The sequence below is a fragment of the Coregonus lavaretus genome, assembly GCF_964263955.1.
Source record: "Coregonus lavaretus genome assembly, chromosome: 11".
NCBI lineage: Eukaryota > Metazoa > Chordata > Actinopteri > Salmoniformes > Salmonidae > Coregonus > Coregonus lavaretus.
Genome location: NC_139998.1, coordinates 51,442,389 through 51,468,724, shown reverse-complemented (window position 1 = coordinate 51,468,724; position 26,336 = coordinate 51,442,389). Strand labels below are relative to the sequence as shown.

General features: G+C 44.9%; 2 protein-coding genes across 3 annotated transcripts; one reads left to right on the top strand and one right to left on the bottom strand.

The window, feature by feature from the left end:
* The first annotated feature begins 2,139 nt into the window (after window positions 1-2,139).
* Window positions 2,140-9,312, top strand: LOC311137654 (oxygen-dependent coproporphyrinogen-III oxidase, mitochondrial-like). The gene is made up of 7 exons (XM_084172171.1): window positions 2,140-2,813; window positions 3,249-3,392; window positions 3,871-3,981; window positions 4,089-4,230; window positions 7,671-7,889; window positions 8,020-8,124; window positions 8,687-9,312. Exons 1-7 carry the CDS (start codon window positions 2,270-2,272, stop codon window positions 8,769-8,771), a joined length of 1,350 nt encoding a protein of 449 aa, XP_084028297.1. The 5' UTR covers window positions 2,140-2,269; the 3' UTR covers window positions 8,772-9,312.
* A 622-nt stretch (window positions 9,313-9,934) lies between these two features.
* Window positions 9,935-18,363, bottom strand: LOC311137655 (transmembrane gamma-carboxyglutamic acid protein 1-like). 2 transcript variants are annotated; one of them, XM_084172172.1, is made up of 4 exons: window positions 18,303-18,363; window positions 17,550-17,588; window positions 13,947-14,110; window positions 9,935-13,273 (listed from the first exon to the last, which is right to left on the bottom strand). In XM_084172172.1, exons 2-4 carry the CDS (start codon window positions 17,557-17,559, stop codon window positions 12,845-12,847), a joined length of 603 nt encoding a protein of 200 aa, XP_084028298.1. In that variant the 5' UTR covers window positions 17,560-17,588; window positions 18,303-18,363; the 3' UTR covers window positions 9,935-12,844. The 2 variants fall into 2 exon arrangements, with proteins under 2 accessions (XP_084028298.1, XP_084028299.1); XM_084172173.1 differs by lacking the exons at window positions 13,947-14,110; window positions 17,550-17,588; window positions 18,303-18,363 and adding an exon at window positions 13,441-13,826.
* Window positions 18,364-26,336: the final 7,973 nt, after the last annotated feature.

The window sequence follows — 26,336 nt, the reverse complement described above, 5'->3', positions numbered from 1 at the left end:
TGAACAGGGAGTAGAGGAGGGGACTGAGCACGCACCCCTGAGGGGCCCCCGTGTTGAGGATCAGCGTGGCAGATGTGTTGTTACCTACCCTTACCACCTGGGGGCGGCCCATCAGGAAGTCCAGGATCCAGTTGCAGAGGGAGGTGTTTAGTCCCAGGGTCCTTAGCTTAGTTCATGATAACTTATTTCATCTGTAGCCTAATGAACTGCATGCTTTCCTGACGAGTCGTGTGACTCAAAGTTTACTTCGATATTATCAATATTTGCGCATTAAAAGCGTTGCCACCGACATTTCTCTTATAATTAATATTACAGACACAAAAAGATCCCACCTTGTCTTGCGTATTTAGTTTTGTTGTCGACATTTGGAAAGTTTACCGACACATTTTCTGTTTCCATCAGGCTCTTGTGACACGTTTTATCCGGCATGTACTTAACTCACACAAGAATGTTGGATGGAAACCTGGTTGATGAATACAGACACTGAGACGTGGCACACGCATAGCACAACACCACGCCACACACTGACACTTTCACAGAAAGAGACGGGCGACGCACCAGCACACTGACCTACCTGGCTGTCACTCCTCCCCTCTACACTGATCAGCCAATCCGCACTGACCTACATGGCTGTTGCTCCTCCCCTCCACACTGATCAGCCAATCCCCACTGACCTACTAGCAGTCGCTCCTCCCCTCCACACTGATCAGCCAATCCCCACTGACCTACCTGGCCATCGCTCCTCCCCTCCTCACTGATCAGACAATCCCCACTAACCTACCTGGCCGTTGCTCCACCCCTCCCCACGGGGGGCCAGTATGTAAAATGTATGCACTCACTAATTGGAAGTCGCTCTGGATAAGAGCGTCTGCTAAATGACTAAAATGTAAAAATGTAAAATGATGAGCCAATCCCCACTGACCTACCTGGCTGTCGCTCCTCCCCTCCTCCCTGATCAACCACTGACCTACCTGGCCATCGCTCCTCCCCTCCTCACTGATCGGCCATCGCTCCTCCCCTCCTCACTGATCAGCCAATCCCCACTGACCTACTGCCGGTCGCTCCGCCCCTCCACGCTGATCAGCCAATCCCCACTGACCTACCTGGCCGTCGCTCCTCCCCTCCTCACTGATCAGCCAATCCCCAGTAACCTACCTGGCCATCGCTCCTCCCCACCTCACTGATCAACCAATCCCCACTAACCTACCTATATGTCACCCCTCCCCTCCTCACTGATCAGCCAATCCCCACTGACCTACCTAGCCGTCGCTCCTCCCCTCCTCACTGATCAGCCAATCCCCACTGACCTACCTGGCCGCCGCTCCTCCCCTCCTCACTGATCAGCCAATCCCCAGTAACCTACCTGGCCGTCGCTCCTCCCCTCGTCGCTGATCAGCCAATCCCCACTAACCTACCTGGCCATCGCTCCTCCCCTCCTCACTGATCAACCAATCCCCACTGACCTACCTGGCCGTCGCTGCTCCCCTCCTCCCGGATCAGCCATGGATATTGGTCATATACCGCACCCCCTCGGGCCTTATTGCTTAATAATAGGCCACTATTTCTACAAACATAGTCTACACGCTTCATTATATGACAAAAGTCTGAAATAACAACGAACGAAGAGCTATGTATGCAATAGAGAAGGTGCACATAAAATCCCAAACTCACCACTACCAGAAGTTCTAAATAAAACACATGTATTATATCCTATTCTATGGACCTACATTTTCGTGATTCAGCTAGCTGGAGCACCTGTCCAGATAATCTCCTGTGCTTCTCCCTCTCCCAGGCGCCACTAATAAGGGTTTAATACTGCTGTTGTCATAGAGAATTACAACACATTTTTGTCCACGATTTGCTCTTGTGTGAAGAAAAAAAATGCATATGGCATACTTTTCTTCATGCGTTATAGGAATAAGATAATACATCCATCAGTCATTATGCGCCAATAACTCTTATCTTGACACAGAGCAACTGGTCTCTTGTCACGTTCCGGTTAATAAAGATACGCCTACAGAAAAGCACTGGCTTATGGGTCTTGATGTTTGCTGCAATTTACTATCAGTTAAACAAGCCTGCAAAGTCTCATCGGAAACACAATTTCCCATGCTTCCTCGCTCGGTTCAACGCAAGTACACACCCCCGGACCTTTAGAGAAGTGTCTGCCTGCACGTCTGTCAACTTGTGATAGTATTTTCAGTTTTTGCTCGATGTTTACCAACTTGTACCTTTTACACGGAGAGGATAGCTAGATAATTTACTACTCATGGCTACCATCGTTCTTTATTCCATAAACAGAACGGCGCAAACCACCGTGAGACAATGTTTTATTCGTTATTCAAAGGGAGCTTCCAGAGTGGACTCGCACCTTACTGTCTTCCATAAAACTTCAGTCCGCAGGTTAACTTCGCTTCCGAGAGTGAGATGGGTTCCCAAAGCTACTGGAGTGCGCTTCATGTCCCTCGGGACTGCAGGCAGAACCGCACCCGGGCGAACCAGGACGGGCGCAGTGCTTGTAGCTGGAGCAGCCGCGGCAGTGGCGGGGTTTGTGGCCAGCGCTAGTCACTTTCAGCGAGCTGAAATGGCATCAGTGATCCCCAAAGCCGAGGAGGAGGACACGGAGATAGCGGATAAATGCAAGACATTCATGTCTCCACCGTGTACCGACGTTAAAGTTCTCCAGCAGAGGAAAGAGGAGATGTGCACGAGGATGGAGATGCTGATCATGGAGACGCAGGCGGAGTTCTGCAGAGCGCTCGAGGAGGTGGACGGCGGCAAGTTCAAAGTGGACCGATGGGAACGGAAAGAAGGCAAGTATGCGCCCATAGATAGACTAGTCAGTCAACCTCTACCGAAATCCAGTGTATAATCTTACCTAGGCCTAATTTGACCGATCTGGCAACTATCAACCCTGGCACATTCACAATGACACAAGCAAAACATAGACGTGTTCAATGAATGTACAAAAGCTAATCCAAAGGTTATAATAATAATAATATGCATTTAGTTATCCACCCTGTCCTTAGTCCAGTTATGTATAGTAGCTACCCACCGCCACCCTGTCTTATTCTGCACGCATGTCGGTATTGGTATGATAATATGACAAAGTGCTTGGGGTTTTGGCCCTTTCTTTAGTGTAATAACACCAAGTCTGTCTCTGTGCTGCCTTTCTGTTTGTCCATGCCTGTCTGTTTATGTCTGTCTGTTTGTCCATTGGTCGGTCGATCCGTCTGTCTGTCTTTCAGGTGGCGGGGGCATCAGCTGTGTGCTGCAGGATGGGAAGGTGTTTGAGAAGGCGGGGGTCAATGTGTCCGTGGTGTTTGGGAACCTGACCGAGGAGGCCGCCAAGCAGATGCGCAGCAGAGGGAAGGTCCTCAAAGGAAAAGATGGTGAGTATAGCCCTCAGAGTTCATATCAACCTCATAAACTACAAAGATGGTGAGTATAGCCCTCAGAGTTCATATCAACCTCATAAACTACAAAGATGGTGAGTATAGCCCTCAGAGTTTATATCAACCTCATAAACTACAAAGATGGTGAGTATAGCCCTCAGAGTTCATATCAACCTCATAAACTACAAAGATGGTGAGTATAGCCCTCAGAGTTCATATCAACCTCATAAAATACAAAGATGGTGAGTATAGCCCTCAGAGTTTATATCAACCTCATAAAATACAGCAAACGATATATGTTGTCTTGCAGTACAGTGGGTCACCTCATGCTATGTGTCACTCGAGACCGGAGATAGACATTCTGATAAGATAATGTGTTAAAGGAATCAGGATTGGATCCTTGAGTTGGACTATGGTTGAGATTAATTGAATTGTATTGTATTGCATTTTATTGTACTGTTTTGTCCTCTCCCAGGCAAGCTGCCGTTCTGTGCCATGGGCGTGAGCTCCGTCATCCACCCCACGAACCCCCACATTCCCACAGTGCACTTCAACTACAGATACTTTGAGATAGAAGAAGAAGACGGTAAGGCTGTGACCTGTGACCTCATACCGTTCAATAGTCAGAGCTGACATAATGAATGATGACTCTTGTCTTCTCTGTGTGTGTGTGTGTGTGTGTCTGTCTCCCAGGTACTAAACAGTGGTGGTTTGGTGGGGGTACTGACCTGACTCCTACCTATGTCAATAAGGAGGATGGTGCTCACTTTCACAACAGCTTGAAGGAGGCCTGTGACAAACATCACCCTCAGTACTACCCCGACTTCAAAAAGTGGTACGACACGTATCTGTGACACAATGTGAAAAAATGACTGAGTGGTTTGACTGAGTGGTGGATTGTGTGTGTGTGTGTGTGTGTGCATGTGACTACACAGGGTGGGTCTTTACTGTTCAGCAGTGATAAGAAGACTGTTTGTTCAGTGGTATCTAGATAGATAATGACATTGTGTCAATGAATGGGAGACTGAGTGAGTGTGGGTACTGTTCATCTTTGTGTGTTATGTGTGGGTCCCTATAGCCTCTTTGCATTTTACACATTCATACAGTTCTGTTATTTTTTCCCCCAGATTGACATTATCTTGATCTTCTCTCAACTCACATACAGTAGTTGTATTTTTAAATAACATTTGGTTGCATTTTCATTGAGCGTAATAACATTATTATAACTTAATAACTACCTCTCTGTGTCTAGAGTCATTGAAACCAGTAGCTCCACATTTCTGCCATGTTTTAACCCCCTAAGGTCGATGCCCCGGGTGGAAATATAATTAGCATAATACATACATCTCCATCAAAATCAGTCAGAGATATGTTTTTTTGCATTGGATGCGTCTCAATCCACTACATCCGCCTATGTTGCACTTCTGCATCTGCGGTGTAAGGTGACAGAGCTAGAGCGGTGTTTCTCAGAACATGAGATATCCCGAAAATTGGTGTTCTCACAAAATGGTCTGTAACTTCCGAACGGTTTAGCCTAGAAACTATTACGTCGAGACTTTCACAACCTTTGCTCTACGACCTCCACAAGTATCAGGAGACTCGTCTAAAGTCGTTACAGCCGATCTGCCGACTTCTGTCTGTAGCGTCTGAACCGTTTGGGCTACACACTAATATGACCCATCTGTGCAAAGGTGAGACTCTCATGAACATGTACATGTTGGTTGTTTAGCTCTAGGACTCATAAGACTCATCTGAAGGTCCCCCGGTACCAGTAGAACAAATTAATGGAAGTACAGTGGCTTGCGAAAGTGTTCACCCCACTTGGCATTTTTCCTATTTTGTTGCCTTACAACCTGGAATTAAAATTGATTTTTTGGGGGTGTGTATCATTTGATTTACACAACATGCCTACCACTTTGAAGATGCAAAATATTTTTTCTTGTGAAACAAACCAGAAATAAGACAAACAAACAGAACATGAGCGTGCATAACTATTCACCCCCCCCCCCCCCCCCAAAGTCAACACTTTGTAGAGCCACCTTTTGAAGCAATTACAGCTGCAAGTCTCTTGGGGTATGTCTCTATAAGCTTGGCACATCTAGCCACTGGGATTTTTGCCCATTATTCAAGGCAAAACTGCTCCAGCTCCTGGTTCCGCTGGTGTACAGCAGTCTTTTAAGTCATACCACAGATTCTCAATTGGATTGAGGTCTGGGCTTTGACTAGGCCATTCCAAGACATTTCAATGTTTCCCCTTAAACCACTCGAGTGTTGCTTTAGCAGTATGCTTAGGGTCATTGTCCTGCTGGAAGGTGAACCTACATCCCAGTCTCAAATCTCTGGAAGACTGAAACAGGTTTCCCTCAAGAATTTCCCTGTATTTAGCGCCATCCATCATTCCTTCAATTCTGACCAGTTTCCCAGTCCCTGCCGATGGAAAAACATAATAATATGCCATTTAGCGACTTACAGTCATGCGTGCATACATTTTTGTGTATGGGTGGTCCCGGGGATCGAACCGACTACCTTGGCGTTACAAGCGCCGTGCTCTACCAGCTGAGCTACAGAGGATGCTGCCACCACCATGCTTCACTGTGGGGATGGTGTTCTCGGGGTGATGAGAGGTGTTGGGTTTGCGCCAGACATAGCGTTTTCCTTGATAGCCAAAAAGCTCAATTTTTATCTGACCAGAGTAACTTCTTCCATATGTTTGGGGAGTCTCCCGTATGGCTTTTGGCGAACACCAAAACGTGTTTGCTTATTTTTTTCTTGAAGCAATGCCTTTTTCTGGCCACTCTTCCGTAACGCCCAGCTCTGTGGAGTGTACGGCTTAAAGTGGTCCTATATACAGATACTCCAATCTCCGCTGTGGAGCTTTGCAGCTCCTTTAGGGTTATCTTTGGTTTCTTTGTTGCCTCTGAATAATGCCCTCCTTGCCTGGTCCTGTAATCGAACCCACAATTGCTGATGCTCCAGATAAACAACTAGTCTCGAGAAGGCCAGTTTTATTGCTTCTTTAATCAGCACAATAGTTTTCAGCTGTGCTAACATAATTGCAAAAGGGTTTTCTAATGATCAATTAGCCTTTTAAAATTATTAACTTGGATTAGCAAACACGACGTGCCATTGGAACACAGGACTGATGGTTGCTGATAATGGGCCTCTGTATGCCTATGTAGATATTCCATAAAAAATCAGCCGTTTCCAGCTACAATAGCCATTTACAACATTAACAATGTCTACACTGTATGTCTGATCAATTTGATGTTATTTTAATGGACAAAAAAAAAATGCTTTTCGTAAAAAAAAAAAAAAGACATTTCTAAGTGACCCCAAACTTTTGAACGGTAGTGTATACTGAGATCATGTGACACTTAGATTGCACACAAGTGTACTTTATTTAACTAATTATGTGTCTTCTGAAGGTAATTGGTTGCACCAAATCTTATTTAGGGGCTTCATTGCAAAGGGGGTGAATACATATGCATGCATCACTTTTCCGCTATTTATTTTAGCGAATTTTTTGAAACAAGTTATTTTTTTCATTTCACTTCACCAATTTGGACTATTTTGTATAAGTCCATTACATGAAATCCAAATAAAAATCAATTTAAATTACAACAAAATAGGAAAAACGCTAAGGGGGATGAATACTTTTGCAGTTTAATGCCAAAAATATTGGGTTAAATATATGTAAAATAATTTATACAAAATGTTTACTGATCTTTCTTGTATCTCTTAAATATAGAAGAGACACATCAGAACAAACTTCCTTTTGATATTTTGTTGGGACTATCCGTTGTTCCATGTAGTGAATCTGTTATTCAATGCGTTAGTATGGGCTAATAGCGGTAAGATAAATAAATGTTCTTCAAATAAAAATGTTATCCTTCAAGGGGTCTTATAATTCCAAATTAAATAGCTAAATTATCCTTGGTATGACCTTCTTAAAACAATTCCATATAGCTTAGTAGAACCCCCCCCCCTCCATCCCTCCCCTGGCTTAGACAGGGCTTAGACTCTGATGGGTTAAATACCTGTAAAAGTTCTGCACTGTACCAGTTGTTATGATCCAATTTTGCGGGGACTTTAAATATTAATAACATGGGCAACACTTTATTTAAAGCCTGCTGGTCTAAATGCATGAATCTAAGAAGTTCTAAAGCAATATACCTACAGGCGGGTATAAGTGGTGTCACCATAACATGCAAAAGAACATGTTTCCTCAAGCTTAGTTCATTCAAAACACTACTCCTCCTGGTGTGCTGCCTGTAGGTGTGACCGGTACTTCTACATCCGCCATCGTGGCGAGACGCGGGGCATCGGTGGCATCTTCTTTGACGACCTGGACTCTCCCAGCCAGGAGGAGGCGTTCAGTTTTGTTAAGAGCTGTGCCCACACCGTGGTGCCCTGTTACCTGCCCATCGTCCAGAAACACCTCAATGACCCCTTCAGCCCAGAGGAGAAGGACTGGCAGCAGGTGCGGCGAGGCAGGTGGGTACAGAGGAGAGGGCTATCTGTGTGTGTGCCATTAAGAAATACACATCTTGTGTGTATTCTCACAATCATGCCTGTCTTCTGTCTGTAACTTCGGTGTGTGTGTGTGTGTGTGTGTGTGCTTCAGGTATGTGGAGTTTAACCTGGTGTATGACAGAGGGGTGAAGTTTGGACTGGCCACGCCAGGCTCCAGGATCGAGAGCATCCTCATGTCCCTGCCGCTCACAGCCAAGTGAGTTCTGTGACATCACACAGTCGTGCTGCTGCTGCTGCTAGCACTGAGTGTATAGCACTGGTGATTGGGTACTGGGCTGGTGAGGCCTGTATGTGTGTTGTTGAACAGACATGTGAATAGGGATCGTATCAGCTTTGTGATCAGCCCTCCCTGATTAATAGTCACAAGTTCAGAGAGTGAAATGCTGATGTCAAATCAATTCAACCAATCCAATCTACCAATCAATCTTCCAATCATATTACCGGTAAATCTACCGATCAACCAATCAATCAATTTCTTTATTGTTACAATTGGGAAATGTATAGTGCATGGCAGCCAGGGTAAGAAACAACGTTTAAACAATAATCATACAACAGATTAATTTGAAAGGAAATGAGAGCTGGCTTCCCGTTGAGTCAAGGAGACTGTGCTCAGTATGTCCGTGTGGTGTGTCCTATAGTATCAACCAGAGAGGCCTGCGGAGTCGACTCATTTCAGCTTGGCACATGGCATTTCTATCTGCAATCACTGAAGTAGACCCAGGTCTCTCATTCATGCTGACGCTCTTCTCTCTCCCAAGGTGGGAGTACATGCATGAGCCTCCTAAAGGCACCCAGGAAGCCGATATGCTGGAGGTGTTACGAAACCCCAAGGAGTGGGTCTGACACAGACGTTACCATGGTGATAACATCCTGACTGAGCCTCCGGAACAGGAGCCTACATGACTTTTGATGACTGGAACAGGAGTCCGTCCCTTTCAACTGCAGATCGTTGCTTTTTCATTGGCCAACTCAACTGCAAACTTATCACAGATACTATTAGCTAGTTTTCACTGAAAAAAGCACACACGCTCTTATTGCTTTTGTAATTTGTTTCTTATTGCTTGTTTTAATATTGTCTGTGTCAGATAAGCCTTGTTACCACTGCCTGCACTGCTTTATCATGGATGTCTTTATCAGTCCATTTCGGATCTATTGCTTCATCTGTTTTTTGTTCGGCCAGGATGTTTGTCTCTCAGTGCCCTCTGGTTGTGTTCACCAGGCAGTCTAGGCACCAAACAGATTAGGTACTTGTGAAGGAAAAACACTTCTCATTTTCTGTTTCAAACCAGTTTCTTCCGTCTGTTGAAAGTGGAAGTGAACCACTCGGGGTGTGTGGGCTACGCCATTGATGTAAAACATCATTAAATATGTTTTTATATCCTAACATGTCATCCACCAACATCATTTATTAATATACGTTGTTTTTTTTTTAAAGTGCATTGGCAAGATTGGAGCCTGTGCTCTTCTGTTCTCTAACCCAGTATCTAGTCTGGTGAGCCAGAAAGGGGAGGGCGACAGGATTGTTTGGTCACATACTTAAAGCTGTTCAGCCAGTTGTGCTGCATTTACTCAGGCAGCTCAATTGATTTTTTTTCACTAATTGGTCTTTTGACCAATCAGATCAGCTCTGAAAAAGAGCTGATGTGAAAAGATCTGACGTGATTGGTCCAAAGACCAATTAGTGGGAAAAATATTATAATTGGGCTACCTGTAAATGGAGCCATGTTAGCACCAGGGGTGTATTCACTAGGAACCAAACAGAACCAAACAGTTGGTATGGAAAATATGGTGCAATGGCTAGGTCTATTTAGGCATGGTTAATGAATCACTACATATGGTTAAGTTTGTTTGAACAGCTTTTTAAAATTGCAGAGTAGAATGTCCACAGGCTTGTTTTTGGACTGCAGGAGGATGGATAAAGATGGTTCTCATGTCATGCTTTTATATTTTAAAACTACAAGGAAATGGTTGGAAACATTTGGAGGCACTGGCAGAACACGGCTCCACACATTTGAAAGTATTTTATTACAAATTAATTTAAGCTCAATACATATCCAAAGGTTTAACATCTATTTATGTTAATTTTATTTATTTGCTTAAGGCATTGTAAAAACAGGATTTCAAAAGGTAACAGTACAATAAAAGGTCCTGTCCAGAAACCCATAGCTCCTAGCACCTACATGTAGACACTTGGGAGATCTGAAATGATTGGACAGATGTAAGCATTATAGCAACAATTCCACCTAGCCTATCAGAGGGGAAACATGGAGCTATCACCATATTCCTTTAACCCTGGGATGGGCAACTGATGGCCTCCCTTTTGAAGGCCCTCAGATCAATATTTTTTTTACAAATAATAATGGGAACTGTCGGGGTCTCAACTTACCGTTGAGAGTTAGAATAGTAGAATACACAAGGTGCAATTTCGAAATGTGGTTGTGCATCAGAAGTTTCTCTTATGTCAAGTCACTGATAGTCATTCAAGTAGCCCATGTCAGCTAAACAAGCAATCTATCTAAACTTTTCATTATGGTAAAATTATAAGCCGGGGGGCCCCCATTGATTTAGTTAGTCAGTCTCAATCAGATATATTAAAAATGGCAAACATTTCTCTCCACCCTATGGAAAAATGTGTAGAATTGCAGGAAATTTGCTGTTAAACAGCTTATTTTCCACGCCGCCCCATGGCAAAATGAGTAGAATTGTATGAAATGAACTAAACGTTAAAAAATTATCTGCTGTCAAGAGGGGGGGCCACAAAAATATTTTGCTCACAATGGGTGTGTGGGTGGGGGGCAGCGGTACGGATGTGGGTACGCAGACCGGCGAGCAACTGCAGCCCCTCATGATGAGTTCAGATTTATTTTGTAGCCCCCACCCCCATCAAAGTTGCCCATCCCTACTTTAACCTATCAAATCTCCACAAGTGTTTAGGGAACGGCTCTCCAACCCTGTTCCTGGAGAGCTACCATACTGTAGGTTTTCACTCCAACCCTAATCTAGCACACCTGATTCTAATAATTAGCTGGTTGACAAGTTTTATCAGGTTAGTTACAACTGGGGTTAGAGCGAACATGTACAGGAGGGTAGCTCTCCAGGAACAGGATTGGAGAGCCCTGAAGGGGGTAGGGCCAATTCTGGACAGGGCCATAAACCCAACCCAAATGGCTACCTCAACCTGGACATCCCAGTCACAGGTCATATAGCATAGGGACAAGTTGCGGTTCCACAGTTCAACAAAATACATCAGTCCTCTCAATCTGTAGTGTACAGATTACACAGGCCCCCGTGCACACTCAAGTTCTACAACTGATGTACAACACATTTGGCACAATGGTTGTGTTAAAACGCTAAAATCTCTACAAAAATAATCACACACTTACTATGTAAACATTATTGTGCAGACAAAGGCCGTAATTCAATCCGTAGAGCGCTGTCGACAATGCGCCTTCTAAAAGCAATGTTCCCACCGTTCGTGGAGATCGCATGACCAGTAAACGTTGCAATGTCAGCTCAATCAGGAATTACTGTTAAATGTCAGCGCACTTTGACGGGGATAAGATTGAACCCCGGCCAAACTCTACATTGTATCAAGAAACATCAGTCGTAAGTGTGTACAGGGCCATTGTCATATTACATGTATCAATATCACTTATAATAATAATAATAATGAATATTAGGCAGATATTTAGTGCTTAGGATGTCTGCATTTAGTCCCCCAGCTGCATAGTTAGCATGTAAAATATACAGTTTATCAATAGCTGATAACATTATTGCTGAAAGTTGTGCTGAATAGAACCAAACCAACTCTGCCCTAGTATTCATTATCAAACGGCTTCAGTTTGAGCCTCAACACAAAGTGCCTTCAGTCACACACCTCATCTATTCACAACATTATCATCAACGTAGTCAGTGCTGTTATCTGCAGTAAAGAAATATGCGCTCTCACACACATATATACACACACACACAAACACACTGTGCGTAGTGACATTTAATACTGCATGTATCCCCAAGAGGGAAAATGGGTAATTGTCTGTAGCTTCCTGTCCCATATTCCCTTGCAGGTCATGCTGCGCTCCATGCCAGCACAGCTCCCATAATATCACACTCCGAGACCCTATGCCGTATTTAGGACTCTAGTCAAAAATAGTGCACTATATAGGGAATAGGGTACCATTTGGGACATAGCAATAGGGAATATTGACTGTCCTTGACTAATTCATACGACGCTGGGATAGATCCAAGTCTACGTGTACAAAGCCACTCCTGGCTAACCAAAACGAATGGCGAAAACGACACTCCCCGAACATTCAAAACAACTATATTTCTTTTTCACTCCTTTCTTACAAGTATGGAAATCAGAACCGTTTTATTTTTTTTTACTTTACACCCCACAATGCACCGTTCATCAAGCCCCAAACCTCCAGGGTAGTCATAACATCACTGATGTATGGTAGTATGGCTACAACATAACTACATTTGGGTAAAAGCAAAATCAAACATTTGGTATCGTCTTCACTATCACTCCACCCCTATCAGATGGTCAGTGCAAGCTTCAACGTTATTCCATCCAACACCTCTGTGTTAGTATAGTGTAGTAACATAACAGTAACAGTTAAAAGGGAGGTGAGGTGGAGGGTGAGACCGGGCAGGAGGATCTAGCTCACGTGTCAAACTTATTCCACTGAGGGTTTTCGCTCCTCCCTTGTACTTGATTGATGAATTAAGGTAATTGATTAGTTAGTAACTCCCCTCACCTGGTTGTCTAGGGCTTCATTGAAAGGAAAAAACTAACACCAGCAGACACTAGGGCCTCCATGGAATGAGTTTGACACCCCTGATCTAGCTGGATGGGGGCCAGAGAGAGAGGAGGGTCGTTTGAGACAGGGCATGGGGGGGGGGGGGGGGTCACTTCACTTCCCATGGCCAATGATGTCCTCATACTGAGGCGGCGGCTCTGTCTCTATGTGCACATCCGTGTGGCCGACCGCCTCCTCGTAAGACGGCGGCGGGTCTCCTCTGCCTCCCCTCGACGACGTGACCTCCGAGCCCGGGTAGGTGCGGCTGCTGTTGACGCTGAGCTCCGAGTGGTCATGGAGTTGGAAGTCCCGCCCCCACTGGTCCATGGAGACCAACGATAGGGTGGGGTCCCGGTGGGAGCGGCCCAGGGCGGGGCTGCGTTCTGAGCGCTTGCGGGAGTGGCAGCGCCACACGGTGATGGCCACGCCGGAGATCAGGAGGAGCACCAGGAGCAAGGGGAGGATCAGGTAGAGGGAGTGGACTCCACCCTCCAACTGGAGCCCGCCACTGCTCTCCCGCACATACTCCTCCCAGAACCGTTGCTGCGGCCAATCAGAGAGATACACCGTCAGAATTATCCGCTTAGTATAAACTCAGGGGCATTGAGTTATATGTTACAGAATATAACAAAGAAATTAACGTGAACATAACAAATAATCAAAGATTTCACTGTAATATGGAATGTGCGTTCTAGAAATTCCATTTCCACCTGGAACATTCTGAATGTCACGCTCCAGAAAGCACACACGCATACACACACAGCTGTCCACATGTGCGTGCTGCATTACATCGCTCTGCGTGACTGACTGTGCCTTCCCACCCCTGACAAGTTACAGTAATGATCCTCTCCCTGCTGAGCAGCTCTCTCTCAGGGAGTCAGCTGCTCTTCCTGCTGATTATCATCCCTTCCTGAAAAACAGGAACATTCCACAGGCCAGCACACTGGAGTAGGACTACAAGTGTTTTTGTTAGAGTGAATGTGTGTGTGTGTGTGTCAATGAGGGAGCAAGAGAAAAACAAAGAGCATTGTGTGTTGCATACAGGGTTGGGGTCAATTCCATTTCAATCTAGGAAGTAAACAAACAAGGAAGTCAAACATTGAAATTGTCCTTAATGCTTAGCATATGAGAACAATTTACAATTTCAGTTTACGTCCTTAATAGACTGAATTGAAATGGAATTGACCCCGACCCTGGTTGCGTGTGTCTCACTCACAGTTTTCTCATCGTTCTCAAAGGCCTCCCTGGCCTCCTCGTAGGTGCAGATCTCCTCCCTGCACTCTCTCTGGATGTTGCCCTGCTGGATCTCCTCTAGCAGGTAGCCGTTGTCCCTGCGCAGACGCCTCAGCACTGTGTTGGCGAGGTCCGACGGCAGGAACACTGTCAGAGAGAGATGTGTAGGGAGGGAGAAAACAAGAGAGAGATGTGGGGGGAAAATAAGGGGAGAGAGAAGAGAAGAGATGAAGGGAGAGAGAGAGAAGAGATGAAGGGAGGGAGAGAGAAGAGATGAAGGGAGAGAGAGAGAAGAGATGAAGGGAGGGAGAGAGAAGAGATGAAGGGAGGGAGAGAGAAGAGATGAAGGGAGAGAGAGAGAAGAGATGAAGGGAGGGAGAGAGAAGAGATGAAGGGAGGGAGAGAGAAGAGATGAAGGGAGAGAGAGAGAAGAGATGAAGGGAGGGAGAGAGAAGAGATGAAGTGAGGGAGAGAGAAGAGAAGAAGGGAGGGAGAGAGAAGAGATGAAGGGAGGGAGAGAGAAGAGATGAAGGGAGGGAGAGAGAAGAGATGAAGGGAGAGAGAGAGAAGAGATGAAGGGAGGGAGAGAGAAGAGATGAAGGGAGGGAGAGAGAAGAGATGAAGGGAGGGAGAGAGAAGAGATGAAGGGAGGGAGAGAGAAGAGATGAAGGGAGAGAGAGAGAAGAGATGAAGGGAGGGAGAGAGAAGAGATGAAGGGAGGGAGAGAGAAGAGATGAAGGGAGGGAGAGAGAAGAGATGAAGGGAGAGAGAGAGAAGAGATGAAGGGAGGGAGAGAGAAGAGATGAAGGGAGGGAGAGAGAAGAGATGAAGGGAGGGAGAGAGAAGAGATGAAGGGAGAGAGAGAAGAGATGAAGGGAGGGAGAGAGAAGAGATGAAGGGAGGGAGAGAGAAGAGATGAAGGGAGGGAGAGAGAAGAGATGAAGGGAGGGAGAGAGAAGAGATGAAGGGAGGGAGAGAGAAGAGATGAAGGGAGGGAGAGAGAAGAGATGAAGGGAGGGAGTGAGAAGAGATGAAGGGAGGGAGAGAGAAGAGATGAAGGGAGAGAGAGAGAAGAGAAGAAGGGAGGGAGAGAGAAGAGATGAAGGGAGGGAGAGAGAAGAGATGAAGGGAGAGAGAGAGAAGAGATGAAGGGAGAGAGAAGAGAAGAGATGAAGGGAGGGAGAGAGAAGAGATGAAGGGAGAGAGAGAGAAGAGATGAAGGGAGGGAGAGAGAAGAGATGAAGGGAGGGAGAGAGAAGAGATGAAGGGAGGGAGAGAGAAGAGATGAAGGGAGGGAGAGAGAAGAGATGAAGGGAGAGAGAGAGAAGAGATGAAGGGAGGGAGAGAGAAGAGATGAAGGGAGGGAGAGAGAAGAGAAGAAGGGAGGGAGAGAGAAGAGATGAAGGGAGGGAGAGAGAAGAGATGAAGGGAGGGAGAGAGAAGAGAAGAAGGGAGGGAGAGAGAAGAGATGAAGGGAGGGAGAGAGAAGAGATGAAGGGAGGGAGAGAGAAGAGATGAAGGGAGGGAGAGAGAAGAGATGAAGGGAGGGAGAGAGAAGAGATGAAGGGAGGGAGAGAGAAGAGATGAAGGGAGGGAGAGAGAAGAGATGAAGGGAGGGAGAGAGAAGAGATGAAGGGAGGGAGAGAGAAGAGATGAAGGGAGAGAAAGAGAAGAGATGAAGGGAGAGAGAAGAGAAGAGATGAAGGGAGGGAGAGAGAAGAGATGAAGGGAGGGAGAGAGAAGAGATGAAGGGAGGGAGAGAGAAGAGATGAAGGGAGAGAAAGAGAAGAGATGAAGGGAGAGAGAAGAGAAGAGATGAAGGGAGAGAGAAGAGAAGAGATGAAGGGAGGGAGAGAGAAGAGATGAAGGGAGGGAGAGAGAAGAGATGAAGGGAGAGAAAGAGAAGAGATGAAGGGAGAGAAAGAGAAGAGATGAAGGGAGGGAGAGAGAAGAGATGAAGGGAGGGAGAGAGAAGAGAAGAAGGGAGGGAGAGAGAAGAGATGAAGGGAGGGAGAGAGAAGAGATGAAGGGAGGGAGAGAGAAGAGATGAAGGGAGGGAGAGAGAAGAGATGAAGGGAGGGAGAGAGAAGAGATGAAGGGAGGGAGAGAGAAGAGATGAAGGGAGGGAGAGAGAAGAGATGAAGGGAGGGAGAGAGAAGAGATGAAGGGAGGGAGAGAGAAGAGATGAAGGGAGGGAGAGAGAAGAGATGAAGGGAGGGAGAGAGAAGAGATGAAGGGAGGGAGAGAGAAGAGATGAAGGGAGGGAGAGAGAAGAGATGAAGGGAGGGAGAGAGAAGAGATGAAGGGAGGGAGAGAGAAGAGATGAAGGGAGGGAGAGAGAAGAGATGAAGGGAGAGAGAAGAGATGAAGGGAGGGAGAGAGAAGAGATGAAGGGAGAGAAAGAGAAGAGATGAAGGGAGAGAGAAGAGAAGAGATGAAGGGAGGGAGAGAGAAGAGATGAAGGGAGGGAGAGAGAAGAGATGAAGGGAGGGAGAGAGAAGAGATGAAGGGAGAGAAAGAGAAGAGATGAAGGGAGAGAGAAGAGAAGAGATGAAGGGAGAGAGAAGAGAAGAGATGAAGGGAGGGAGAGAGAAGAGATGAAGGGAGGGAGAGAGAAGAGATGAAGGGAGAGAAAGAGAAGAGATGAAGGGAGAGAAAGAGAAGAGATGAAGGGAGAGAGAAGAGAAGAGATGAAGGGAGGGAGAGAGAAGAGATGAAGGGAGGGAGAGAGAAGAGATGAAGGGAGGGAGAGAGAAGAGATGAAGGGAGGGAGAGAGAAGAGATGAAGGGAGGGAGAGAGAAGAGATGAAGGGAGGGAGAGAGAAGAGATGAAGGGAGGGAGAGAGAAGAGATGAAGGGAGGGAGAGAGAAGAGATGAAGGGAGAGAAAGAGAAGAGATGAAGGGAGGGAGAGAGAAGAGATGAAGGGAGGGAGAGAGAAGAGATGAAGGGAGGGAGAGAGAAGAGATGAAGGGAGGGAGAGAGAAGAGATGAAGGGAGGGAGAGAGAAGAGATGAAGGGAGGGAGAGAGAAGAGATGAAGGGAGGGAGAGAGAAGAGATGAAGGGAGAGAGAATAGATGAAGGGAGAGAGAATAGATGAAGGGAAAGAGAAGAGATGAAGGGAGAGAGAAGAGAAGAAAGGGGAGAAAAAGAAAGACAGACCAGAGAGGCAGACAGACGGAGGGAAAACGAGATGCAGAGAGATAAAGAGGCAGAGGTTGATACAAAGCCGGTAGAGAAAGAGGGAAATGCCTACTAACTAGATTTCTGTATAAAACAAAAGCTTATTTGATTAAGAGAGCCAACCATGGCCAGCATAAGTGAAACTAGCTCTGGGAATCAAGACAGGGGGACAGAGCAGCCCTCTGTTTAGCTGATCTGGGATCAGACCAGAGGCTGTGGACAGGAACCATAGTGTTTAAACGCCCCAGGAATGTCTGATTAGACTCACTTAAGGGAGAGTCTGCTAACATTTGTATTTTCCTGGGCAAACCATGTTATGGAGTTTGAACAAGGCCCTGCCCTGCAGGTAGATTAGATAGATTTACATTAACGTACATGCGTAGGCCTAGAGATAGCCACTTACCACTCCCCATGATTCCTTCTGGATTGTGGGTGACAGTGTCTGTTGATAGAAAAACAGTCAATTACCAGTCTTCAACTTCAATGAGCAGAACCGGGTCAACAGCCTAGTCAAGTGGTTCAGATAATTACAGAATTATACATATCTAAACTACAAAGTAGGCCATAATTTCCACAGCTTGGTGTTTAGGCCACTTTTCCCATAGAGCATCAAAATTAACTCTATTATTCCGTTGAACTCCTGTCCTGACAGGCGCCCAACGGAAATGGTCGTCACAAACAGTGTGCTATGAATTTCAGACATCCGTGGCTAAAAATGAATGACCCAACGCTAACCAGGGTGACAGGAATGTTACTGCCATCACCGAAATAGCCTAAAAGACCAGCACAAATCACTAATTTAACAAACAAAGCGCCGCACGCTCCAGCTCTGACCGTCTCTTGGAAAGCCGCACAGGACGTGAGTTGTTCAAAAAAAAACGACATAGGCTATATTGACTGCTATATCAAATACATTATGTAATCTTTGGCGATATTATTATTATAGCTGCCTTTATGTGTGATGGACAACATCTGAGATTGAAGCTTGTCTTGCTAACGGTTAGCGCGCTGACAAGCGGATGTTTTGCTACATCGTAACAAGCAACTCCTATCATTCCAATGAGGAAACATTTCAGCGAGCCGCTTCAAGAATACACGAAATATTCAAGGCATTTATTTGTCAAATGAAAATGGTAAAGAATGGAACTTTATTTACCTATTTTCCTTCACGAATGCGCTCTGTGCTCCAGTATCGCCTCGACGCCCACAATGTTGCTACGCACGCGCAAAAGCCCTTGAAAAGCTGTTTACTCTTTTTCTTCTTCGATGAGGTTTAACAGTGGTTGGCATCCTTTCTCTTTCCTTCTTCTTCGATGAGGTTTAACAGTGGTTGGCATCCTTTCTCTTTCCTTCTTCTTCGATGAGGTTTAACAGTGGTTGGCATCCTTTCTCTTTCCTTCTTCTTCGATGAGGTTTAACAGTGGTTGGCATCCTTTCTCTTTCCTTCTTCTTCGATGAGGTTTAACAGTGGTTGGCATCCTTTCTATTTCCTTCTTCTTCGATGAGGTTTAACAGTGGTTGGCATCCTTTCTATTTCCTTCTTCTTTGATGAGGTTTAATAGTGGTTGGCATCCTTTCTCTTTCCTTCTTCTTCGATGAGGTTTAACAGTGGTTGGCATCCTTTCTATTTCCTTCTTCTTCGATGAGGTTTAACAGTGGTTGGCATCCTTTCTATTTCCTTCTTCTTTGATGAGGTTTAATAGTGGTTGGCATCCTTTCTCTTTCCTTCTTCTTCGATGAGGTTTAACAGTGGTTGGCATCCTTTCTATTTCCTTCTTCTTCGATGAGGTTTAACAGTGGTTGGCATCCTTTCTCTTTCCTTCTTCTTTGATGAGGTTTAATAGTGGTTGGCATCCTTTCTCTTTCCTTCTTCTTCGATGAGGTTTAACAGTGGTTGGCATCCTTTCTATTTCCTTCTTCTTCGATGAGGTTTAACAGTGGTTGGCATCCTTTCTATTTCCTTCTTCTTTGATGAGGTTTAATAGTGGTTGGCATCCTTTCTCTTTCCTTCTTCTTCGATGAGGTTTAACAGTGGTTGGCATCCTTTCTCTTTTTCCTTCTTCTTCAATGAGGTTTAACAGTGGTTGGCATCCTTTCTCTTTTTCCTTCTTCTTCAATGAGGTTTAACAGTGGTTGGCATCCTTTCTCTTTTTCCTTCTTCTTCAATGAGGTTTAACAGAGGTTGGCATAATTTCTCTTTTTCCTGCTGAAAGGGCCAGTTAACAGGAATTTGCGCCACCATCATTCCAAGTGACTGACATCAAATCTCTTCTATGTGCTATTTCTACACAGTATCATTATTAGTTTTACACAGCGGTTGAAAAAGTACACCATTTTCATACTTGAGTAAAAGTAAAGATACCTTAATAGAAAATTACTCAAGTAAAAGTGAAAGTCACCCAGTAAAATACTACTTGAGTAAAAGTCTAAAAGTATTTGGTTTTAAATATACTTAAGTATTAAAAGTAAAAGTATAAATCATTTCAAATTCATTATATTAAGCAAACCAGACGGCACATTTTTTTTATTTTTTATTGAAGGATAGCCAGGGGCACACTCCAACACTCAGACATAATTTACAAACAAAGCATTTGTGTTTAGTGAGTCTGCCAGATCAGAGGCAGTAGGGATGACCAGGGATGTTCTCTTGATAAGTGTGTGAATTCAACCATTTTCCTGTCAAAATGTAACGAGTACTTTTGGGTGTCAGGGAAAATGTATGGAGTAAAAAGTACATTATTTTCTTTAGGAATGTAGTGAAGTAAAAGTTGCCAAAAATATAAATAGTAAAGTAAAGTACAGATACCCCAAAAAACTACTTAATAGTACTTTAAAGTTTTTTACTTAAGTACTTTACACCACTGGTTTTACATTATTTACATTTACATTTACATTTTAGTCATTTAGCAGACGCTCTTATCCAGAGCGACTTACAGTTAGTGAATACATTTTTTTTTTTTATACTGCCCTCCCCGTGGGAATTACTATACAACTGGGAGTGAGTGTGCAGCAAGAATTGTGTTTGTGTGTGTGTGTTTTTGTGTATGTATGTGTGTGTTTGTGTGTGTGTGCATGCGCATGCGTGTCATAGGCTAAATGCGTGTGTGTGTCCATGCGCATGCGTGTGTGCATGCATTTATTTGTGTGTGTGTGTGTGTTTGTTTGTGCACGTCTGTATGTGTGTGTGTTCGCGCATCTGTGCATGCATCTGTATGCTGAAAGTGTAGGACGAGTGTGCCTCGTGGGAAAATATTTTTACATCATCACTGATGAATACAGATTGTAATCAGGATTCTCACGGGAATAGCAAGGCACTGAGTGGATCATCACACACTAACACTAACCCCTAACCTTAACCCTAACTCCTAACCCTAACCTAACCCCTAACCCCTAACCCTAAACCTAACTCCTAACCCTAACTCCTAACCTTAACCCCTACCCCTAACCCTAACTCCTAACCCTAACCCCTAACCTTAACCCCTAACCCTAAACCTAACCCCTAACCCTAATTGTAACCCTAAACCTAAGCCTAAAATAGCATTTTTCCTTGTGGGGACCAGCGAAATGTTCCCACTTTTCCTTGTTTTACTATCCTTGTGAGGACTTCTGGTCTCCACAAGGATAGTAAAACCAAAAGAACACACACACACACACACACACACTTACACACACACACACACACACAGGCATTAATTCAAGCAAGAACATACACTCAAGCACACTCATTTAAAAAATCACATCAAAACATTATCTGCAATGACCAAAATATAGAGAGATATAGAATCCTCTTTGTCGTCGGGTCAACCCTCCACTTCTGTTGTCTTGGTTGGAACATTTTGTTTACATAAAAATAATACCCCTAGGCATTAGAATTGGGCTGTATCACCGCCTGGTACGGCAACTGCACCACCCGCAACTGCAAGGCTCTCCAGAGGGTGGTGCGGTCTGCACAACGCATTACCGGGGGCAAACTACCCGCCCTCCAGGACACCTACAGCACCCGATGTCATAGGAAGGCCAAAAAGATCATCCAGGACGTCAACCACCGAGGCACTGCCTGTTCACCCCGCTATCATCCAGAAGGCGAGGTCAGTACAGGTGCATCAAAGCTGGGACCAAGAGACTGAAAAACAGATTATATCTCAAGGCCATCAGACTATTAAACAGCCATCACTAGCACATTAGAGGCTGCTGCCTATAGACATAGACTAGAAATCACTGGCCACTTTAAGAAATGGAACACTAGCTACTTTAATAATGTTTACATATCTTGCATTACTCATCTCATATGTATATACTGTATTCTATACTATTCTACTGTATCTTAGTCCATGCCACTCTGCCATCGCTCGTCCATATATGTACAGTACCAGTCAAAAGTTTGGACACACCTACTCAATCAAGGGTTTTTCTGTAGAATAATACTGAAGACATCAACACTATGAAATAACACACATGGAATCATGTAGTAACCAAAAAAGTATTAAACAAATCAAAATATATTTTATATTTGAGATTCTTCAAATAGCCACCCTTTGCCTTGATGACAGCTTTGCACACTCTTGGCATTCTCTCAACCAGCTTCACCTGAAATGCTTTTCCAACAGTCTTGAAGGAGTTCCCACATATGCTGAGCACTTTTTGGCTGCTTTTTCTTCACTCTGCCGTCCCAAACCATCTCAATTGGGTTAAGGTCGGGGGATTGTGGAGGCCAGGTCATCTGATGCAGCACTCCATCACTCTCCTTCATGGTCAAATAGCCCTTACACAGCCTGGAGGTGTGTTGGGTCATTGTCCTGTTGAAAAACAAATGATAGTCCCACTAAACCCAAACCAGATGTGATGGCGTATCGCTCCAGAATGCTGTGGTAGCCATGCTGGTTAAGTGTGCCTTGAATTCTAAATAAATCACAGACAGTGTCACCAGCAAAGCACCCCCACACCATAACACCTCCTCCTCCATGCTTTATGGTGGGAATTACACATGCAGAGATCATCCGTTCACCCACACCGCGTCTCACAAAGACATGGCGGTTGGAACCAAAAATCTCCAATTTGGACTCCACACCAAAGGACAAATTTCCACCGGTCTAATGTCCATTGCTCGTGTTTCTTGGCCCAAGCAGGTCTCTTCTTATTATTGGTGTCCTTTAGTAGTGGTTTCTTTGCAGCAATTCGACCATGAAGGCCTGATTCACACATTCCCCTCTGAACAGTTGATGTTGAGATGTGTCTGTTACTTGAACTGTGTGAAGCATTTATTTGGGATGCCATTTCTGAGGCTTCCATTCCTGTGGTGGTCCTCATGAGAGCCAGTTTCATCATAGCGCTTGATGGTTTTTGCGACTGTGCTTGAAGAAACTTTCAAAGTTCTTGAAATATTCCGTATTGACTGACCTTCATGTCTTAAAGCAATGATGGACTGTTGTTTCTCTTTGCTTATTTGAGCTGTTCTTGCCATAATATGGACTTGGTCTTTAATCAAATAGGGCTATCTTCTGTATATCCCCCCTACCTTGTCACAACACAACTGATTGGCTCAAATGCATTAAGGAAAGAATTCCACAAATTAACTTTTAACAAGGCACACCTGTTGAAATGCATTCCAGGTGACTACCTCATGAAGCTGGTTGAAAGAATGCCAAACGTTTGCAAAGCTGTCATCAAGGCTAAAGGGTGGCTATTTGAAGAATCTCAAATATAAAATATATGTTGATTTGTTTAACACTTTTTTGGTCACTACATGTGTTATTTCATAGTTTTGATGTCTTCACTTTTATTTTACAATGTAGGAAATATAAAAAATAAAGAAAAAGATTTGTGTGTAGTGGGTATCTGTTGTGAAATTGTTAGATATTACTTGTTAGATATTACTGCACTGTCGGAGCTAGAAGCACAAGCATTTCGCTACACCCACAATAACATCTGCTAAACACGTGTATGTGACCAAAAGTTTTTATTTTATTTGATTTCATGGTGAATTATTTTGTTGATTTCACATTGAATTCATGTTAGTTGACAACTCAACTATATGTAAATCAAAAATAGACATTAAACTGACATCTGTGTCCCATACCAGGCGTCAGGATAAAGTGACTAAGGGGGCAGTTGAAATCGGCAAGGTGTCACGACTTCCTCCGAAGCTGCCACCACTCCTTGTTCGGGCAGGCTTCGGCGTTCGTCGTCACCGGCCTTCTAGCCACTGCCGCTCTATGTCCGCGTCCATCTGCCCCCTTTATTCTATGTACCCAACGCACTAGAAGACCAGTTCTTAAAGCCTTTAGCCGTATCCTTATTCTAGTCCTCCTCTGTTCCTCTGGTGATGTAGAGGCTAACCCAGGCCCTGTAGCCCCCAGTATCACTCCTACTCCCCAGGAGCTATCATTTGATGACTTCTGTAATCGCAAAAGTCTTGGTTTCTTGCACATAAATATCAGAAGTCTACTTCCTAAGTTTGAGTTATTCACTGCGTTAGCACACTCTGCCAACCCTGATGTTCTAGCAGTGTCTGAATCCTGGCTCAGGAAGGCCACCAAAAATTCTGAAATTTCCATCCCCAACTATAACATTTTCCGTCTAGATAGAACTGCCAAAGGGGGTGGAGTTGCAATCTACTGTAGAGATAGCCTGCAGAGCTCTATCATACTATCCAGGTCTGTGCCCAAACAGTTTGAGCTTCTACTTCTAAAAATCCACCTTTCCAGAAATAAGTCTCTCACTGTTGCCGCTTGCTACAGACCCCCCTCAGCCCCCAGCTGTGCCCTGGACACCATATGTGAATTGATTGCCCCCCATTTATCCTCTGAGTTTGTACTGCTTGGTGACCTAAATTGGGATATGCTTAATACCCCAGCCATCCTACAATCCAAGCTAGATGCCCTCAACCTCACGCAAATTATCAACGAACCTACCAGGTACAACCCTAAATCCTTAAACATGGGTACCCTCATAGATATCATCCTGACTAACATACCCTCTAAATACACCTCAGCTGTCTTCAACCAGGATCTCAGCGATCACTGCCTTATTGCCTGCGTCCGTAACGGGTCCGCGGTCAAACGACCACCCCTCATCACTGTCAAACGCTCCCTAAAACACTTTAGCGAGGAGGCCTTGCTAATTGACCTGGCCCAGGTATCCTGGATGGATATAGATCTCATTCCGTCAGTAGAGGATGCCTGGTTGTTCCTTAAAAGTAATTTCCTCTCAATCTTAAATAAACATGCCCCATTCAAAAAATACAGAACTAAGAACCGATATAGCCCCTGGTTCTCCTCAGACTTGACTGCCCTTGACCAGCACAAAAACATCCTGTGGCGTACAGCATTAGCATCAAATAGCCCCCGCGATATGCAACTTTTCAGGGAAGTTAGGAACCAATATACACAAGCAGTCAGGAAAGCAAAGGCTAACTTTTTCAAACAGAAATTTGCATCCTGTAGCACTAACTCCAAAACGTTTTGGGACACTGTAAAGTCCATGGAGAATAAGAGCACTTCCTCCCAGCTGCCCACTGCACTGAGGCTAGGAAACACTATCACCACCGATAAATCTACAATAATCGAGAATTTCAACAAGCATTTTGCTACAGCTGGCCATGCTTTCCATCTGGCTACCACTAACCCGGCCACCAACTCTGCACCCTCTGCTGCAACTTGCCCATGCCCCCCCCCCGCTTCTCCTTCACACAAATTCAGACAGCTGATGTTTTGAAAGCGCTGCAAAATCTGGACCCCTACAAATCAGCTGGGCTAGACAATCTGGACCCTTTCTTTCTAAAACTAGCCGCCAAAATTGTCGCAACCCCTATTACTAGTCTGTTCAACCTCTCTTTCATAACGTCTGAGATCCCCAGAGATTGGAAAGCTGCCGCGGTCATCCCCCTCTTCAAAGGGGGTGACACTCTAGATCCAAACTGCTACAGACCTATATCCATCCTGCCCTGCCTTTCGAAAGTATTCGAAAGCCAAGTTAACAAACAGATCATCGACCATTTCGAATACCACCGTACCTTCTCCGCTATGCAATCCGGTTTCCGAGCTGGTCACGGGTGCACTTCAGCCACGCTCAAGGTCCTAAACGATATTATAACCACGATTGATAATAGACAGTACTGTGCAGCCGTCTTCATCGACCTGGCCAAGGCTTTCGACTCTGTCAACCACCGCATTCTTATTGGCAGACTAAATAGCCTTGGTTTCTCAAATGACTGCCTCGCCTGGTTCACCAACTACTTCTCAGATAGAGTTCAGTGTGTCAAATCGGAGGGCCTGTTGTCTGGACCTATGGCAGTCTCTATGGGGGTGCCACAGGGTTCAATTCTTGGGCCGACACTTTTCTCCGTGTATATCAATGATGTCGCTCTTGCTGCTGGTGACTCTCAGATCCACCTCTACGCAGACGACACCATTTTGTATACATCTGGCCCTTCATTGGACACTGTGTTAACAAACCTCCAAACGAGCTTCAATGCCATACAACAATCCTTCAGTAGCCTTCAACTGCTCTTAAACACTAGTAAAACTAAATGCATGCTTTTCAATCGAACGCTGCTAGCACCCGCCCACCCGACTAGAATCACCACTCTTGACGGGTCTGACCTAGAGTATGTGGACAACTACAAATATCTAGGTGTCTGGTTAGACTGTAAACTCAACTTCCAGACTCACATAAAGAATCTCCAATCCAAAGTTAAATCTAGAATCGGCTTCCTATTTCGCAACAAAGCCTCCTTCACTCATGCTGCCAAACATGCCCTCGTAAAACTGACTATCCTACCGATCCTTGACTTCGGCGATGTCATTTACAAAATAGCCTCCAACACTCTACTCAGCAAATTGGATGTAGTCTATCACAGTGCCATCCGTTTTGTCTCCAAAGCCCCATACACTACCCACCACTGTGACCTGTACGCTCTTGTTGGCTGGTCCTCACTACATGTTCGTCGTCAAACCCACTGGCTCCAGGCCATCTATAAATCACTGCTAGGCAAATCCCCGCCTTATCTTAGCTCATTGGTCACCATAGCAGCACCCACCCGTAGTCTGCGCTCCAGCAGGTATATCTCACTGGTCATTCCCAAAGCCAACACCTCCTTTGGCCGCCATTCCTTCCAGTTCTCTGCTGCCAATGACTGGAACGAATTGCAAAACTCTCTGAAGCTGGAGACTCTTATCTCCCTCAATAACTT